Source organism: Phytophthora infestans, genomic scaffold, assembly GCF_000142945.1.
Source record: "Phytophthora infestans T30-4 supercont1.7 genomic scaffold, whole genome shotgun sequence".
Lineage (NCBI taxonomy): Eukaryota > Oomycota > Peronosporomycetes > Peronosporales > Peronosporaceae > Phytophthora > Phytophthora infestans.
In genome coordinates, this window is record NW_003303752.1 from 349894 (window position 1) to 368191 (window position 18298).

Here is an 18298-nt window from a genome sequence, read left to right on the forward strand (position 1 = left end):
TATAATACTGTATTGGAGAACCCCTGGGTACGAGATCTTGTGTTTATCGCTGAGAATGCACGCCGCGCAGGTCGGTGAATCATGGGATTCTGTATTGTAAGCGACGCACCCATTCTTCTCGGACGACCACGATGTGAGCGACGGAGCTAGCAATGACCGTGCTGGCCTTGATATATGTTGCATATACAGTGTGCATTACAGCGGAGCGAGCTCGTCACAGGCTTCATGTCACCGACGAAAGCGTGTCGAAGACGCCTTCTCCCTCGGAGAAGATTTTCCACTCGATCACCACTTGATTGCTGTCTCGAAATCGCCTCGAGAGGACCCGCTTCAAAATGGATACAGTGGATCCATCAACGAGAGTCCTTGTCAAGCGGAACTTGAAGGTGACCGTATTACCATCATCCGATAAGTCTTTGAAGACTGCACGGTCGAGATGTCGGTGTGGCAAGTTGGAGACCTCCCACATGCCGCTGCACGTGCTCTCGAAGTCAAGCGGATACAGAAACTTGTTGGCGTACTGAGTGTAGTGTACGTTGCCATTGGGGGTGTGCGGATGGATGCAGCTCACAGAGTCTATAGGCATCGAGTCAATGGCGCACTCTTCGAACACTTTATCGACGCGAGTGTAGCTGTCATTCACTTCTTGGAGATACACTTCATACAACGTGGCATCGGACGACTTCAGTCGTAGCCACTTGATGTCGTTGAATCGATCCACAGTATCTGTACTAAGCTGAAGAGTGTTCAAGGAGCTCGGACGCTCGCGTAGTCCGATCCCTATGTTCTCGATGTATGTATTTTGCGAGTTAACGATCTGTAAAAGTCGCTTGTGCTCTGCTTCCACTCGGCCGTTGCTCGCGTTGCTGAGCCGCGACTTGCTTCCAGAAGGATTCAGAGAGCACCACGTCCGTCCGCGCTGTAGTCTGCGTCCCTTTTTTCGCAGCGATAAGCTCTCGTAGCTGCAGTGAGAGCTCACCCACCTTTTGGTCCAGGTCAAAGCTTGATCCAATTTGCACACTTCCAGCACGTGCTAGAGACATGGGCGGAGTACGTGTTCACTTGGCTTACCAGTATATGTATTTGCAATACACCACTTCAACATCGTTCAGTATTTGCGTTCATTGTACCTGGTATAACATGAATTGTGCTACACGCAAGTTTTCTTGGAATGTTCTTTCCTACAATGAGCAAACGCTGCAGCTACTTTTTTACTGTTGTCAATTATGAGTCAATATCTAGCGCTTCACTAAAAATGAAATACATGGACGTTTATTGCATTTACTCAGCACTCGGACGCAAGAAAAATGTCCGTTCTCGTCGAGAACGGACACAGAACTTCTCGCTTTGCAACGTTCGTGTCGATGATGGCGACACTTGACGGCTACCGAAGCTTTACATTCAAGTGACAGTAACGGAGTGGTATGAGGACCACATTTTAACTTGACAAAAGTTTACGACGTGAATAAAGTTTGGGCAAACGTTTTTCACGTTTATAGTTTTTGTAAAACGTTAACAGCTCTACTTTTAAAACACTGTTCCTGTTTTTTTTCCACATATTCTATCGCCTTATGTGTATTTGTCCTGCATCTTGTAAAGTTGAGAAAATATAGTTTTCACAAGTAGAAATCTGAGTAACACAATAGCCCATCCCCCACAATAAACGCGGACAGGCCAGCTTTAAGATTTGCAGTAGGCGGCTCTCGGTCTGTACAGTGGGGTAGGGTTGACAAGCCAGCGAAAGCAGGTCACATGAAGGTGCGATGAATGTAGCGTGTCATTGCTGTTTTGTGTGGTCTTACACTCATTGTCGTATCTTCCCGCAGGTCCCAGCAGCAGCGACCACAACCAACGAGCTACCGCGCCTCCAGCAGCGGGACGTTGTCGATGGTGGGGCTGAGCGCGTCGGATCTACTACCCCAGACCCTCAGAGCCGGCGAGACACTTGAGTATTACACCCGAGCCTTTGTCTGTGGAGACCCTAGAGGTCAGCGCATTGCAGTCGTCACCAGAGTGGACACCACTCCTGACGTCGATTTTCCGATCTCCGTCGACACGGAAGAGCCCATACCGTTGGATATGATGACGAAGAGGCTGTCGGACGCCTCGGGCGCCCCGGTTCCGCTGTCCGAGTCGCAGTGGCGCAAACTCCGGACCTACCAGCTCGAAGGTGGATCTGTGCCGGCCCCTTCACGCTCTAGCGTACTAAAACGAGCGCTTCAGAGTGTTGTGGGTGATGCAGTAGCAGCCGTTCATCAGGCACTACGAGATATGCGTGAGGATACTGTCCCTGAGAGCCCTCAATCGGACTTCGATAGTCCAAACACACACATTCAGCCTGGGACCGCACTTAGCAGCTCCAAATCTGATGCGATGGAGGCGCTAACGTCTGGAGCAATTGCTAGTCATGACGTGAAGGAGAATACAAGAGAGGAAGAAGGCAGAAGACCGTCTATTTTGGAGATTATCAATTTAGTTTCGTCCGAAGAAGATGACGAGCGTGGGGTTGCTGTATCTACGGAGGATCAGGCTGCTGCGTACGTGAAGGCGATCCCAACCCGGTATGTACGAGCCAAGATTCGCCACCAGCCTAAGAAGAGGCGTGCTGAGTGGCATGTGCCAAGGTCGAGGAAGCGCTGTAATCAGAAGAAGTGTGCGGTTACTAGTAGTGGCATGAACGTCTATCATGCCAGGACGTTGAAGGCGAGTCGTATGAAAGACATTCTAAGTTCACCAGAGGTAAAACGTCGCCTACAGAACCTTCATGATCGACGCAAGTCATTGCCGGAGACTCCGTCCCAGGAGGAGGAAGCGACGTCGCTGCAGCACCAAGGATTGGAGTGGCCAGATGACGTTGAGCACCTAACGAGCTGCAAAAGCAATGGCGTTCTCTTTCCAGACATCGGAAAGTTTGATAAGTGCGAGTGCGTCATTGATTGTTTCCTCGACGGTTGTAAGAACGTTTTCAGTGCTACGTTTTGCACTCCTGATTGCTGCAGCCTCGGTGCGATGTGCAGCAATGCTCCACGCACGCTCGATACATTAAAACTTTTCGATACTGGACGAGTTGGTTTAGGCGTCTTCACGACGACCTGGCTGGATATCGGTGACGTTGTTGGCGAGTATTGTGGGGAACTAAGTGAGTTTCCAGCAATTGTCGAGGGGCAGCCGGATCAAGCCACCAAGCAAAACAGCGGCTACACACTGCTGTACAATGCGAAGTCTACGAAACGAAACTACGTTTACGTAGATGCGCTCAAGTGCGGCTCTATCACCCGTTTCATAAGTCATTCCTGTGACCCCAACGCCGCCTTCGTAGAGCAGTCCAACCGTTCCAGCGTCAAGGTGCTTGTAAAGATGATTCGCGACGTCAAAGCTAGTGCAGAAATTACCGTACACTACGGGAATGAGAGGTGGTTTAAGTGTGCGTGTGATGAATGTTGGGAGAAAACCAAAGACGACGATGGAGATGACTAGCTTGCGGTTGTGGTGCATACCCTCAGGTGTATCTCGAAGTACATAATGCTAGCAGGAAGTAAACACAGTTTTAGCATGTAAAAGGAAAGAATACAAATTCTGGAGTCATGCAAACTGTACCGCTTTCGCTTACAGGACACTTACTATGTCTGCTGAAGATGTAAGATGCTGTATAAAGTGTTTAACTGCGTCGGGGCCACACACGACGCTTGAGCAAACGTCGTGTAAGTCATTCAAAGCTAAGTGCAGGTCCGATTGTGCGCGGACGGCCTACAACCGGCAGGACCGCCACTCCATAACGTCTCCGCTTCTTCCTGTTGACTAAAATGTCGCGCCCACTGCTGTCAACGTGTGTAGTAGCTCGCAGGGCGTACAGGACGTGAATGCACGTACCAAATGCGTAGCAGTAGTCGCATTGACACCACTGTCGCTCGGCATCCACGTGCCAACCACAAAACGGCTGTCCTTCGACCTCTTTGCGGGCGTAATTGACCCCCATCTGCGCGGAAACAGCTATACCTTCCTCCGTCCGTTTATTAGGCGCCACCGTGACACGAGGGGCAGGTAGCGATATGACACGAATGATATTGGGCTCTCCAGCTACTCCTCCACTCACTGCATCCACTTCTTGTCCTTCTGCTATCCCTAGGAGCTGTGCTCGTACCAACTCCGATACCCGACGCGCGAGGGTTGGTGTCGGAACCACGCCAAACTCGAATGCCTTCGTACTGGACGATTGATCTTGGCAACTGGCGCTCAACTCTCGTAGTAAAGTGCCCATTTTTAAGCGGCGACGTAGCGTATAGTCCCGCTTTATCAACGCGTTAAACGTTTCGGCTGGATTATTAGTCGTTGCGAAGCCACTGGGTGTGGCGAATATCTGCCACGTAGTGAAGAGACCAGTCAACCATTGTCCATGCATGTACTGAGCAAATTGGACCAACGCAGGTTCCTTCAGCCACCGCGTCATAATGCCACGCAGCATCTCTAAATAGGCGGCTTCACTGCGTGCAAAATGCAGGTCATATACCTCCCGAAGTACGGTGGCTGCCACACCGGAGGAAAAGCTCCGAATACGCTCTTGAACCTTCTTCATTACATGGAAGAAGCACATTAGGAAGCGGTAAGACGGATTGCCTCCAAACACCAACGCAAGGGCGTTGCACTGTGCCTTATCGCCGTCTGCCATCGCGTACTGAATGTTCTTGGTGATCCAGAAGTAGATTCGTCGCAACGAAAAGAATACAGCTTCAAATACAGACTGAGTCTCCTGTGAGACCACAAATAGAGCAACTAGGTGAAATCTGCGCGACCTGTCAGATATCCCCACCACTATAACTGGATAGTCACACTGATTCATCTTATACGTCCCGTCAACGTGTAAGATGAAGTTCTGTGGGGGCACAGTAAGTCGCAGCATTAACGCCTTCGTTGATAGACCCACAATGAAGGGTTTCTCGTCGGACCCATTGCCCACAATCGGTTTGCCACTGCTGTCTAGCTCCCATCCAAACGTGAACGTTTGCGTCATTGTCTCCAAGCCGGTGTACGCACGCGCGTGGAACCAGGCCCTGAGCTCCTGTACTCGGTCGTGATTTTCAAGGTAAGTTCGCGAGTAATTATTCACAAAGTTCTGGACAGTCTTTAAGGGAGGGAGATCCTCAAGAGGCGTCGAGAACTTTCGAGCTAGAGCGTGGCGAATACGCATAGGTCGGAGGTGCTCATCAGCGAGCTCGCGGCAGTAGATCTTCTGCGTAGTAGTGAGCTTCTTGCTCTTTGGAGAGGATACACGGGTGTTGTGAGCTCCATACAGATACGTGCGCTGTCTCCAGGCACGTAACGATTTTTCCTCGCCACTCGCAGTCTAACTCACTAGCTTCGCAGCAAAGGCCGGAGCTGCATGTAAGTAGGCGGTAACGCATCTTGTGCTCTGCGTCAATACACATGCTGCATGCCATCGTCTGACTCTTCTGGATCTCGAACGCCTTCATCGTCTCCATCACAGCGTCGGCCGCGGCAGCGTCAATGCCGACGGCCCTCTCCTCCCACGGCACACGCTTCGGCATGGCCACACTCGCCGAACAGGAGCTCTGCGAGTGACGTCCAGCAGCTTTAAACCTATGTGGGCCACATTCGCCACATATCTGCACGGCCACCGCTGATAGGCAGCGACCCAAGCTCACCTTGTCTGCGCGCTTCCTGCAGCGAGCAGAGCCGAAACCACTTATTGTGTTACTACAGCACTCTTCTGTGCTGACACATTCTGACGGTGTTTTAAGTAATTCACGGTGCCATGATGGTACTGTTTTGTGCAATTACAGCGTGCTCTGTAAAGTTCCCCTATCTGTGTGGACTGCTCATAGAACTGCTACTGTTTTTCACTTGTTCTCAATGTCGAATAACGGTAATCGTTGAACGATTCACGGTGGATCGTTGCTGGCTCAAGAACAAATCCTGATTCGCATCCCGGGACTCGTACAATGTACGGTACATGTAATTCGGACTCTCTTCGACAAATTCCTTCACAAGCCACCACATGCACCAACGCAGCGTTTAGACTTCACAGCCTTCGCGTCACCCTTTTGAGAGGACATCGACGCTCGTTCCAGTGTGACTGCTCGGATTCTTTTCTTTTTCGTCTACATTATCCTGCCGCCGCATTGCAGTCTGGTGCAACAGCTGATCACGAAGACGACCAATTGGCTACACCGCGCCTATGGCACTCAAAACTCTGGATTTTGTGCGACTTTCACCACATGCCGGCGCTGAAAACTCCAGGAGGTGTCTCTACTCAGTATTTATACTTAGAAGTTCCTGCTAGCGTGGTTTGAGGCGGGGACATACCTGTGGTATTCATACTCCTTGGTATCTCAGTGTTGGTCGCTTTTTCCGTCCGCACCTGTCGTCCGCTTGCACGATTGGCTATGGAGCGGCCCCTGAGGAGTGAGCCTGTCTCTCTCAGTTCATCTTTTAGTCTATCAGGCGCACGATCATGGCAAACGACGGCAAGATCGATGCCAAAGCCGCCCACCGCGTGTACGTGTCCAAGAAGTACGCCGCGCCTCACCGTCGCAAGGAGCTTTGCACCAGTATCATGGTGCTACCGGCTCTGGTACTGGCACTGCTCGGCCTCGTGACCTTTGATATCGTAATGGAGACCAACATCCTGGCTCGTGTGCCTGCCGCTGTCCTCTCCAGCGCCGCGGTCTGCACCCCTATAATCGTTAACTCTAGCAACATTGAATATCATTCAAGTCATAAGTACTACGACGACTTGAGGGAGATGACAGTACCCGTTCCAGTTTTCCGAGCCGAACACACTAAACTGTGCGACAAGAAGAAGAGGAAGACAGCGAAATACGAGTACTGTTTACCCATTTCAGGCCGGAAAGACACGCCGTTCTGCGCGGCGGCGGATCGGACAGATCTTCTGAGTCTACGCTCGTCTAAGTCCATCTGCTACTCTAGTGTACTGCACATGCTGCTTGTTGAGGTCTACGAAGAGCTACAGGCCAATGGGAACATCCCGTTCTTAGCGTTCGGGTCGCTACTCGGAGCCGTACGCAACGGTTCCATGATCCCGTTTACAGAAGATGTCGACATTGGGTTTGTGGGCGAGATGGCGTCGGCCGATGCCCTGAAGCTCGCACTAAGGAGGAAAGGCTATCACATGTTCTTCATGGGCATTTGGCGCGTGTGTGTGGCGCCAACGCACCCGTTGGCAGGGTATCTATACGACCCGAACTTGCCGGTCACCAACACGTACGAGGTGCCGTACGTGGATCTGTACATGATGAAGCAGCTGGACGACGGCGACTGGGACCTGGAGGAACTCGACGGTAGCAACGGAAGCATTCTCCCTTACAACAAGGTGCAGCCGTTCTCACAGGTAACGATCAATGGGATGCCGTTCGACACGGTTAAAGACCCTCATTTCTTCTTGACGGAGGCGTATGGCGACGACTACATGACGCCGAAGCCTAGAGTGGAATAAACGACTCGTGTTTACCAGATTATAGCGCATAGAAATGAATAGCAAACGTAAGATACGTTCACCGCCTTGAAGTACGACAAGAGAGCTTTTGTACCTTATAGTGTACCATGAGTATCATGATGAGACGGCACTCACAATCGGACAGGCATCGTGTTGTCGCCTGTTTTTTTTTAGTTTTCCTCTTGCTCGGCGTGGGATACGGCGTCTAATGGACAAGAAGCTCGAAGACGAGGTCAAGGGTAAACAAACACGCCGGGTGAACGCTCAATGGAGACTTGCGCGCGTATTTAACGACCTCAAAACCAGCGCGACGGCGACGCCGGTCTTGGTGTTGGTGGTGATTGGACTGCTGGTTTTCGTACAAACACTCGTCAATTACACGCCAAGCGTCTCCACACTGCGCGGACACGCCTGTAGTCCTGCAGTTCTAGACGCGAATAGCATCCAATACCACTCGGACCACAGGTACTACGCTGGACTGCGGGATATCGGAGCTGTACCCCCGCCTCAGATGACATCAGAGCATTACAAACTGTGCAGCAAAATGAGTCGCCTTCAAGCCAAATACGAATACTGTCTACCAATCTCCGGTCGAAAGGACACGCCGTTGTGTACTGCAGCCGACAGAATGGACTTGCTGAATGTACAGACCACGACAATATGCTACGCCAGTGTACTGCACATGCTACTGTTGGAAGTGTACGAAGAGCTTCAAGCCACGAGAAACACGCCGTTCCTCGCGTTCGGCTCACTATTAGGCGCTGTACGGAACCAGTCCATCATTCCATTCACAGAAGACGTCGATATCGGCTATGTGGGTGACATAGTCGCAGCCGAGAAGGTCAAGCTCGCTCTACGGAAGAAAGGTTACCACATGTTCTTTCTGGATATTTGGCGCGTATGTGTGGCGCCGACTCATCCGCTGGCTGGGCGTCTGTACGACCCGAATGTTCCGATTTCTGAGAGCTTCGCCGTGCCGTATGTGGACCTATACAAGATGACACAGACGGTAAGCGGAGACTGGGATATGCAGGAGCTGCAAGGCAGCAACGGACGGATTCTTCCCTATAAGAAGGTGTGGCCGTTCTCGCAAGCCACAGTCAATGGGATGACGTTCGAGACGGTGCGGGACCCGCATTTCTTCTTAACGGAGGCCTACGGATCGGATTACTTGACGCCGAAGCCGCGAAATGAATCGGCAGAATCGCTAGAGCCTCGAGCTCCCATGTATCCATAGAATTCCAGGTACCAGGCTTATTACAATACAGAAACGTCTGAGTGGTTTTACGAAGCAAAAGTTATAGCTGCAGTACTTTGCCGGATTGCATCTCTCCCATTGATTGTGGAGCAAAACCGCATGACGAGCCTACAAAGAATAGCTTGAACGAAAAGGTAAAAAAAACTATTTACTTACATGTATTACCGTAGTTGTCCATTTGCTGGCTCGCGGTACGATGAGTGAGGGGAAAAACATTGTTCTAAACAATTTTTTAAAAAATTAGGTCTACATGTTTTTAGAAATAACTCTGTATTGTATCTATAATTTTAGGGGCCACCAGCACAATTAGCTTGCCAAGCTACTTGAAAAAAACGGTGCTGCATTCGAGTTGACAACAATACTTTGGTAGAGAAAGGAATAATAATTATAATTGAGGTTGAAAAAAACTAACGTTACTAAATATATATTTTACAGCTGTAGTCCGCAATGATTCATTTCTATATCGGAAGATCAACTCGTACTTAATTAAGTGGTAAGCATTAAATGTATTTTACTCGTCTGAACGGGGACAAGCTACCAGCTCCGAGTATACATTGCTCTCCCTACGTGTACTGTAGACGGACGGCTTTCCCAATTTTTCTTTGACCATTTATTGAGCTGCTAAGCTCTAAGTATAATACTGGGGTATGAAGCACTTTATTGCTGTAGGGGGCTCAAGTTCAGCATCAAATATATGGATTAGCTTAATGGTTGGCGTGATTTTGGATTCGGAACAATATGCTTCGAAGTACTCTTTGCAGAGGGTCCTTGATAAGTGGGAAGAAGCCCGGTAGTCGTTCGGATTACGGGTGGTAACAAGTCACAAGCATGTTTACGGTGGTGCCCTCCGCAAACATTTTTTTTTCTACTTGGTCTCTTTTACAGATCAATGATCAAAGACCTGAGATCGTACGGTACTGTCCTAAGTAATCAATCTATACATGAAGGATGCAGTCAAACGCTAATAAAGGATTAAAAATCCTGCCAATTATCAATACCTAGTTCAATACAGATTTACATGTAAAAACATTTAAATCTATCTTAGGCTGTTTTCATTTATACGAAATTGCTCTTAACTCATACATTATTGTCTTCTAAGTGAACGAAGACTCAGTCTTGATTTCAGTCAGATCGACCCTCTTTAAGGAGCTTGAGTTACCTTTCACAAATAGCAACCTCCGCACAACTTTTGCTATGAGATAGAGAAACACTTTATCGTTAAAGCGACTGTTTGTGAGGCACCCATTCCGTATAAATTGCAGCTGACGATACCGGACGCGTGGTGCGTTCGTAAACAAAAGGGTTAGCATACATAAACAAAACGTCGGGCAGCGACTCACGGTCCGTGAGTCACTGAAAGTAGGTACAGGATACATGGAATAGCTGCGGATGTCCTCTTGATCTAATCCGTACTTAACGTTATTCAAGTTACCACGCTCTATAGCATCTATTAGTGATCCATTTGGAGTTGATTTGTGCCAATGACACACAATTACGAATTGTTCTTATTGCTTATAATAGGAATTGTGCAATAAATTTCAAGGTGATGTCATCGGCTGTGGCTTCATTCAGGAATTGCAGGATAAAGTCTTTACTGTATTAAAATTTAGTGCGGTCGGTGTTTGAGGTACCGCTGCATCGCAGTAGTAAAAGTATGAGCCAGTCCGTCCGGGTTTGCTTCCCTGTGTTTGTCTGCTTGTTTCATTCTTCTTTTTACCGCTCAAGTCAAGGAAGCCCATTGCTTTATTCCAAGAATCATGACCAGGAGACTCGACATCGACGCAGTGGCTGCAGCCAGCGTGGGGGCATCTCATCGTATTGACGTCCTTCGGGTGTTCGTTGAGTGTAAATTTTTCAGGACTGGATCCACTGTGACTCTAAGCTTCATCCTAGTGCTACTTGGGTTGGTGCTCTTTGGTCTTGCCGTGGATACGCAACTCATAGATGCCACCCCTAAAGTTGCCATTATCAAGGAAGTAGTATGCTCTCCGAGGATTCACAACACCAGCGACATCGAGTACCACTCAGGACATCGATACTACGCTGCACTTAATGACATGGATATCTTACCACCAGTTTTTCGCAACACACACAGCGTTGTGCAACGAAGACGCTCGCTTTAAAGCGGGATTCAACTTCTGCTTACCGATTTCTGGACGGAAAGACACACCGTTTTGTCTCGCTGCGGACCGTAGCGACTTGCTTCATACCCGCTCACACAAGTCAATCTGTTACGCTAGTGCGCTGCACATGTTGTTGGTCGAGGTCTATGAAGAGCTACAGGCGACCGGGAATACTCCTCTGATCATCTTTGGCTCCTTATTAGGAGCTGTACGGAATGGCTCGATGATCCCGTTCACGGAAGACACGGATATCGGGTTTGTTGAGAGGCTTAACGCACAAGAAGCAGTGAAGGAGGAGCTCTGGAGAAAGGGCTATCACATGTTCTTTAAAGGGGTTTGGAGGGTGTGTGTAGCTCCAACACATCCACTTGCAAGTCACTTATACGACCCGAATCGACCACTTACCGGGTATATGGGCGTGCCCTACGTGGATCTATACCGGATGAAGGATCTCCATAACGGTAATTGGGACGTCGAGGAGCTCAATAGTAAGTATGGTCGACTTCTACCGAGACAGAACGTGGAGCCGTTCTTACAGATAACGATCAATGGGATGCCGTTCGATACGGTTAATGACCCACTTTTCTTTTTGAGACGGGCGTACGGACAGAATTACATGACTCCAAGGCGGCGAGGATCCGCTTTCGTGAAGCCCAGCGCGTCGACGGCGACAAAAAAGCAGTAATACGAGCGCAAGTTGAGACAGGGAAATTATGTAATGTTTTTTTTCAGTAACACTGCTACTAACAGCGAGCTATTACCGTCTTCTCAATTTTATCCACTAGTAAAGTACTGGCCGCCCCGTTCGAACAAACCTCACTGACTTTGCTATTTTTTGTTTTCAGTAAGATACTGTTCGGGTCAGGAGACAGGCAATAAACCTTCAGTCCACCGTAACTTTTGACAACCTTCGCTCAACTTGCTGAGCGTCTGACAATTAATGCCACAATCGCTTAATGAAAGTATATGAGAATGCTTCATGTTTTAGCTTAATGGTTAAATCTTAGATGTAATGCTAGTCTATGCATTTTTCCTAGGATGATTAATCTTGGCGAGCCACTCGCTGGAGCTGGGTAGAGCAACTTGCTGGTGCTTGCAGTCAATACGAATGGGTTAGTAATTATTTCCCCTCCCAGTGTCGGCTGCGGTCATTAACATACTTAGAGAACATTACTAGCAATGACAGCTTCACTGGTATATAAGACCCTGTACAAATGTGTAGTTTAACTTCTTAAAAGGGTTGCTTTAATCGAAAGAAAATGAAACCAGTTTTAAGGCTCGAAAAAAAACGATGCCCTCCGACTAACGCATCACCTTTACTGTAGTATGCTTCACCCGTAGAAGCAATAAGAGCTTTGAATGCCTACGACAGTCTTTTGTCGTTGGTAATTTCAACAATAAATAAGTGTACTTAATTCTGAAGTAAGTACCGCACCTCACAAAATAAATGCTTAGCAGAAAAATTGCAGCTCGACGATTTTCACGTGTTTTTGTTTGCTACAAATAATCAAAACAAGATAGCAGATTTTGTTTCATCAAACTAACACATAATTTTAGCTTGAGCATGAATGTTTAGATAAATGAAATTTGTCGTGCGCTAAACAGTCGAGAAGTGTTGATAATCGCTCACTCAAATCTGGGACTGTGTGATTGCAAGCTTTTAGCACTTAGCCAGGAGCTGTTACTGCAGCTACATCCCAGATAGATATTTGATTGTGAAGGTAGTTTTCACCGTGTATACAAGATTGTAAATTTACGGCTAGAGCGCTACAAATGATATGGCAGTGTGTGCTACTCTTGCGTTTGATGATGAGATGCGACTGGCAAAGCGAGCTAAGAAGGCCCGACTAGCAGCGCCTGATGCATGTTGCTGAAGGCATATCATCGTAAGATGAAATCTGCCGAGCGTATTACTTAACCGCTTGTCTCCTGTACACACAGGTCTTTCTTTCTCACCCCTGCTTAGGTTAGACTAGTTTCACTGTAAGGCGTTAGCTAAAAGATTTAACTCACAAAACAGCGCTATGAGGAGATGCTGATACAGACAATCCTCTTTGGAGTGGTATCCCAGCTAGTGATATCCTTTAATTAAGGAGGTTGCCCATTGGCCTTCAGCTTTTACTACCTCTAACCTCCAGATTGTACTTAGCGATACAAATCGACGAGTGTTACTTTATCGTGGTCATTAACTAAATAGCGTGTCTGTTTGGCAACAAGTCCAGCAAATACATTTCTATTTCCGGCTCCGTTTGTACCCAATTCAGTGGCTTCAACAAGACTATCTTCTCTTCTGGAGTGTTTAGCCGTTCTTAAACCGTACTAAGTAAGCCGGACATCATCACAGCACGCTCACCGATGATGGTGTCCTACTCTTCAGGACTCCATTTTCACAACTTTGGTAGTCCAGTAGCTCACAGAGACGGGTGCGGGTTTGTGTACAATTCCATAACTCTACGCCCCAGATAGGGGCTTGGCGTATGCTAGCGCAGTACCCCTTTATAGTTTCATCCAGTAATGCAGTATTACAAGGTGTAATAGTACAGAACTGGATAGTGATTCCTCCGTTTAGCGATAAAAAGTGGGTATCACTACGAACTTTGACGATTGTATGTACGCGTTTCTATTCATTTGCGAAGCGCCCCATGCAAATTGCACGAAGAATTCATCTGAAACGATTGCATTTTGAGGTTTGATCTTACTCTTTGTATGCTGATATGTTGGAATTCTTCATTCATTCTGCATGAAGAATGTCATACAAATCACCTAAGTTGCACGGTAGAAGTACGCCCGACAATTTATCTATTTGAACGGCACGAAAGCGTATTTTAAGACGTTTTACTGCAGAACTAACCTCTTTTCAGTCACCACCGGAAATTCATTTTTAAACCTTAACTTAAAGTTTAGGCTTTACTTGTATTAGCAGCAAAACAAAATTTCCTGGCAATAGGCAACTATCATCGGGTTGTGCGCAACAAATATTCCGTATAAAACCATTTCACAACTAAAACTTGGAAGAAACTACATGTACTTAAGTATACCTTAGTTTTGAATATACATATTGTTCTTAAGTTAGCTGACAGATCGAGTCGAAGTACAAAGGGTTAAGCCTATGCCAAACCCGAGCAGGTGCAGAACTTAAACTCGAGCACATCACCGTCATCACTAAAATGAGCTCCTTGGAGCTATAGCTTTGAATATTCATTCTGACATCTCTAATTTAATCGAGAATATCATTTTTGAGAGCACAAATCTTAATTACTGTTGTACAGTACATATGAGACCACCCCAAACAAAAATGATACCTACGAACCTAAGTACAAATCGCAACTCAAGCACTCTAAACGAAAGCGGGGCGTCTCCTCTATCTCTCGAGCCATTATAAGCTACAGAATGCTTAAAACTGAAGAAGTTGTGGTCGCTCAAAATATTATCTCCATTGATGGCCCCTCGAAATGACGATACATTTAGGAGTGTTGTGAGCTCAATACTTTTTCAATTATAAAGATTCAAGTGATATTTAAAAGCCCTTGCTAAAAGCAATTGAAAAGGGTAGTTTTACAGGTTTTTCGATGGAAGTTTACAATAAATGCCAATGTTTCGGTTAAGTGCGAAAATCAACTGTCGATTATCTAAATGGTCCGTAAGTATCATTTTGTTCGCAGTCTCATATGCTTTTGACCAATGATCATTTGTATTTTGCTGCCAAATCTAGCACAAAAAGAGCCAAAAGCACTTATATTTTGTGAGGTACGGTAGCATGCACACCGTTAAGTAGTGGTGACTCAAGCATACCTATCCCAGCTTCGCGTCGGCCTATTGCACTCCGACTAAATACAGCAAGTCGGCCCAATAACCCTTCACAAATCGAGATGGCATTCTGCAAACGCATGCTATTAATAACGTTATGTATAATACAAGTACTGTAGTTTAGACGTGAGAGGCAATAATGATAAAGCAAAAACGCTGGAGCAAATCTAAGCAGGGTTGCCATGAGCTGAAAAGTTGTGATGCACCAACTGGTGGAAGGAACCAGAGTCCGATCGTCGCGATCAATCACGTGACCTGCAGCTCGCGGATATATACTGCAATTGCCGCTACAGAAGGTAGCAAGTTAACCATGAACACCACGGGTGGGTTACTTTAGTACGTGCGCTTGAATGCCGATCGGGCCCAAAATTCAACTTGAGGAGAGGAAAAGAGTGCACAAACGCACAATACAGCTGCGAGTCGCATTGGGTGGATAGAAAGCTACAGTATCATATTAAAGAGCTAACCTTTTCTGAGACGCACCGAAATCGCAAATCAACAGAAAAAACGGCACCGTCTCAAGGGGGTTGCTGAAACTTACGCAATCTCTCACTCTTTTTCCTACTCCGTTTGTGAAAGGTACACACAACAGCTATCAAAATGGAGAAGAATGTTGAGGAAGGCGTCGAAATCGACAAGCACCATCCTCCTCGTCGTGTTGGCGTTACTCGTGGTTGCCGAGACTTTTGGACGGGAGTGACAGTCATCCCGACGTTCGTACTTGTCTAACTTGAATTACTCGTGTTTGGTCTCGTTATGGAGACGCACATTATCTCGTGTACGCCACAAGTTGCCGTTTTAAACGGGGAAGAAGTCTGTTCTCCTCACGTCCTGAATGTTAGCAACATCGAGTACCATTTTGGTCACCGGTACTACTCGGCGCTAAAAGAGATGGATCCGCCCGTAGCCCCAACATTTCGAGGGAAACACACTGCGCTGTGCGACGAAGGAGTGAGGACCAAGGCGAAATACAGCTACTGCTTGCCGATCTCCGGTCGGACAGACACGCCGTTCTGTACGGCTGGAGATCGAACTGATCTGCTCAATATTCGGTCTTCAAAGTCCGTTTGCCACTCGAGCGTACTGCACATGTTGATGGTCGAAGTCTACGAAGAGCCTAAGGCATCGGGGAACATCCCACTGATCTCCTTCGGCTCGTTACTTGGAGCTGTACGCAACGGGTCGATGATTCCATTCACGGAAGACGCAGACATTGGCTTCGCCAATCAACTCAACGCAAAAGATGTATTGATCCACGAGCTGTGGCAGAAGGGGTATCACATGTTCTTCCTGGACATTTGGCGCGTGTGCGTGGCTCCAAATCACCCGCTTGCATCTCGATTGTATGACCCAAACTTGCCACTAACCAGGAACTATGCCGTACCGTACGTCGATCTATATTTGATGAGGAAGCTCAGCAATGGATACTGGGATTTCCAAGAGCTTCAAGGAGTTAATGGTCGAATGATACCCGTCGATAAGGTCGAACCATTTACACAGGTAACAATTAACGGAATGCCGTTCGACACAGTTCATGACCCTGATTTCTTTCTAAAGGAGGCGTACGGATCAGACTACATGACACCCAAGCAACGACCACCTCCTGCACAAGTAGTCGCTAACAAGCTCAAAGACGCAGTCAAGAGACTCACCAAGGGCGCAGCACCATGAACCCGTCGAGTAAGGTACCACTAATAAATTTGGTACATGTATAAGACTTACAGTAACCATTTTGAGCTCCACAAACACAGAACAATTCATACATATATTGCTACACATAGTACTATTAAGATAATACTACATGTATTATAAGAAACTACAAGGTAGAATTTGAAATATAATACATGAAGTTTACCGGTATCTCCTGTATTGTCAGTACATGAGTTTTTTTATAACGCCACAAAAAATCTGGGACGAGCATCGACCATATGGATACACGTCTCTGGCACACGTGAACACGACACGACCCCGCATCCATTCGTCCCATCGTCTCATTTTCTCTTTGGCATTTGGCTGCGCAAGTCTCGTCAAGCCTAGCGGAGATCGCGGAGCTGTCAATGGAGCAGAAGATCGAGGAAGACGTCGACGCTACCAAGCGTACGCCACCACGTCGCGTGGGGGCTGTTCGAAGAGCTTTTCTAAGCTGTCGAGGCTTCTGGACAGGCGTGACAGTCGTTCCGACGTTTGTGGTGGTGCTGGTCGGGTTGGTGCTCTTCGGGTTTGCCATGGAAGCGCATATTCTAGCGTGTATGCCGGAATTCTCCGTCTTTAATGGGAAAGGAGTCTGTGTTCCACGAGTCTTGAACGTCAGTGGGATCGAGTACCACTCGGGTCATCGGTTTTACTCGGTATTGAAAGAAATGGGTCAACCCAAGACGCTAAAGTTTCGCGGAGAGCATACAAAGCTCTGTCAGGAAAGCTTGAGGACCAAAATGAAGTATGGGTACTGTTTACCGATATCAGGAAGGAAGGACACGCCATTCTGTCTCGCAGGTGACCGAACGGACCTGTTGACGACTGGCTCGCCCAAGTCGGTTTGTTACGCGAGTGTACTGCATATGTTACTGGTAGATGTGTACGAGGAGCTGAAAGCTACGGGTAACACTCCACTAATCACGTTTGGGTCGCTGCTCGGAGCCGTACGCAATGGTTCTATGATCCCGTTCACAGAGGACACAGACATTGGCTATGTGCAGCGACTTCACGACATCCAACCGCTGAGGAAAGCGCTTTGGGACAAAGGGTATCACATGTTTTACTTAAATATCTGGCGCGTATGCGTGGCGCCGACGCATCCGCTGGCTTCGAAACTTTATGATTCGAGCTTGCCGCTGACTCAGAGCTACGATGTACCATACGTCGACTTGTACCGAATGAAGAAAGCCAAGACTGGGAACTGGGAAATCCAGGAGATGGACGGGAGCAACGGACGTTTCTTTCCCGGCCACATGGTGGAACCGTTCTCGCAGGTTACGATCAATGGAATGCCCTTTGATACAGTACACGACCCACACTTCTTTTTGAAAGAAGCATACGGACCGGACTACATGACTCCACAGCAACGAACCGAGGAGCCAGAGATTAGAAATAGTACAAGCAACAGCACGATCAACATAATAGGAGAGAAGAAATAAATAGTATAAGTTCATGTAGCTATGACGTTACTTCTTCAGAAGTACTAAAGAGTCAGGAGTGACATGCTGGCGTAAACACAGCATAACACAACGCGTGTCAGCGATAAACTTGCAGCGTGCCATCCTATCACTAGACCCGGTCTAGTAGACCGTAGACCTCTACAGTCCCAGTACCTAGTATGACTAACAACGAGCCCACTACCAATAATCTCGAGATCTGACCCCTTGCTCGCTCATCCCTATCGACACGATCACGGTCTCTGAATTCCAGTCGGGCCATCCACTTGGCCGTGACCTCATCATGTTGACCGCCATTTGTCTGTTCGGTCTCATTCTCCCTCTCGCACTCTGCTGTTCACATCACGAACGTCCGTCCAGTGCTTCATTTCAATAGAAATCATGGCCAGGAGACTCGACCACAGCGTCGATGAAGTCAAGGGTAGAGCACCTCATCAAATTGGCTTCCTTCGGATACTCTTAGGGCGCAAGCCCCTGTGGACGGGGA

The 18298-nt window shown here is 47.7% G+C and overlaps 5 protein-coding genes across 5 annotated transcripts; all 5 read left to right on the forward strand.

Moving 5' to 3' along the window:
• Positions 1-6571: 6571 nt before the first annotated feature.
• Positions 6572-7471, forward strand: PITG_05099 (uncharacterized protein; the record flags this gene model as incomplete). The annotated part of the gene is made up of 1 exon (XM_002998757.1): positions 6572-7471. The coding sequence occupies one exon, from the start codon at positions 6572-6574 to the stop codon at positions 7469-7471; it is 900 nt and encodes a 299-aa protein (XP_002998803.1).
• A 544-nt stretch (positions 7472-8015) lies between these two features.
• Positions 8016-8708, forward strand: PITG_05100 (uncharacterized protein; the record flags this gene model as incomplete). Its single annotated transcript, XM_002998758.1, has 1 exon — positions 8016-8708. One exon carries the CDS (start codon positions 8016-8018, stop codon positions 8706-8708), a length of 693 nt encoding a protein of 230 aa, XP_002998804.1.
• Positions 8709-10781: 2073 nt separating this feature from the next.
• Positions 10782-11537, forward strand: PITG_05101 (uncharacterized protein; the record flags this gene model as incomplete). The annotated part of the gene is made up of 2 exons (XM_002998759.1): positions 10782-11107; positions 11159-11537. The coding sequence occupies 2 exons, from the start codon at positions 10782-10784 to the stop codon at positions 11535-11537; spliced, it is 705 nt and encodes a 234-aa protein (XP_002998805.1).
• A 3878-nt stretch (positions 11538-15415) lies between these two features.
• On the forward strand, positions 15416-16241 carry PITG_05102 (uncharacterized protein; the record flags this gene model as incomplete). Its single annotated transcript, XM_002998760.1, has 2 exons — positions 15416-16179; positions 16220-16241. The coding sequence occupies 2 exons, from the start codon at positions 15416-15418 to the stop codon at positions 16239-16241; spliced, it is 786 nt and encodes a 261-aa protein (XP_002998806.1).
• A 475-nt stretch (positions 16242-16716) lies between these two features.
• PITG_05103 (uncharacterized protein) lies at positions 16717-17793 on the forward strand (the record flags this gene model as incomplete). Its single annotated transcript, XM_002998761.1, has 1 exon — positions 16717-17793. One exon carries the CDS (start codon positions 16717-16719, stop codon positions 17791-17793), a length of 1077 nt encoding a protein of 358 aa, XP_002998807.1.
• Between the last annotated feature and the right edge of the window lie 505 nt (positions 17794-18298).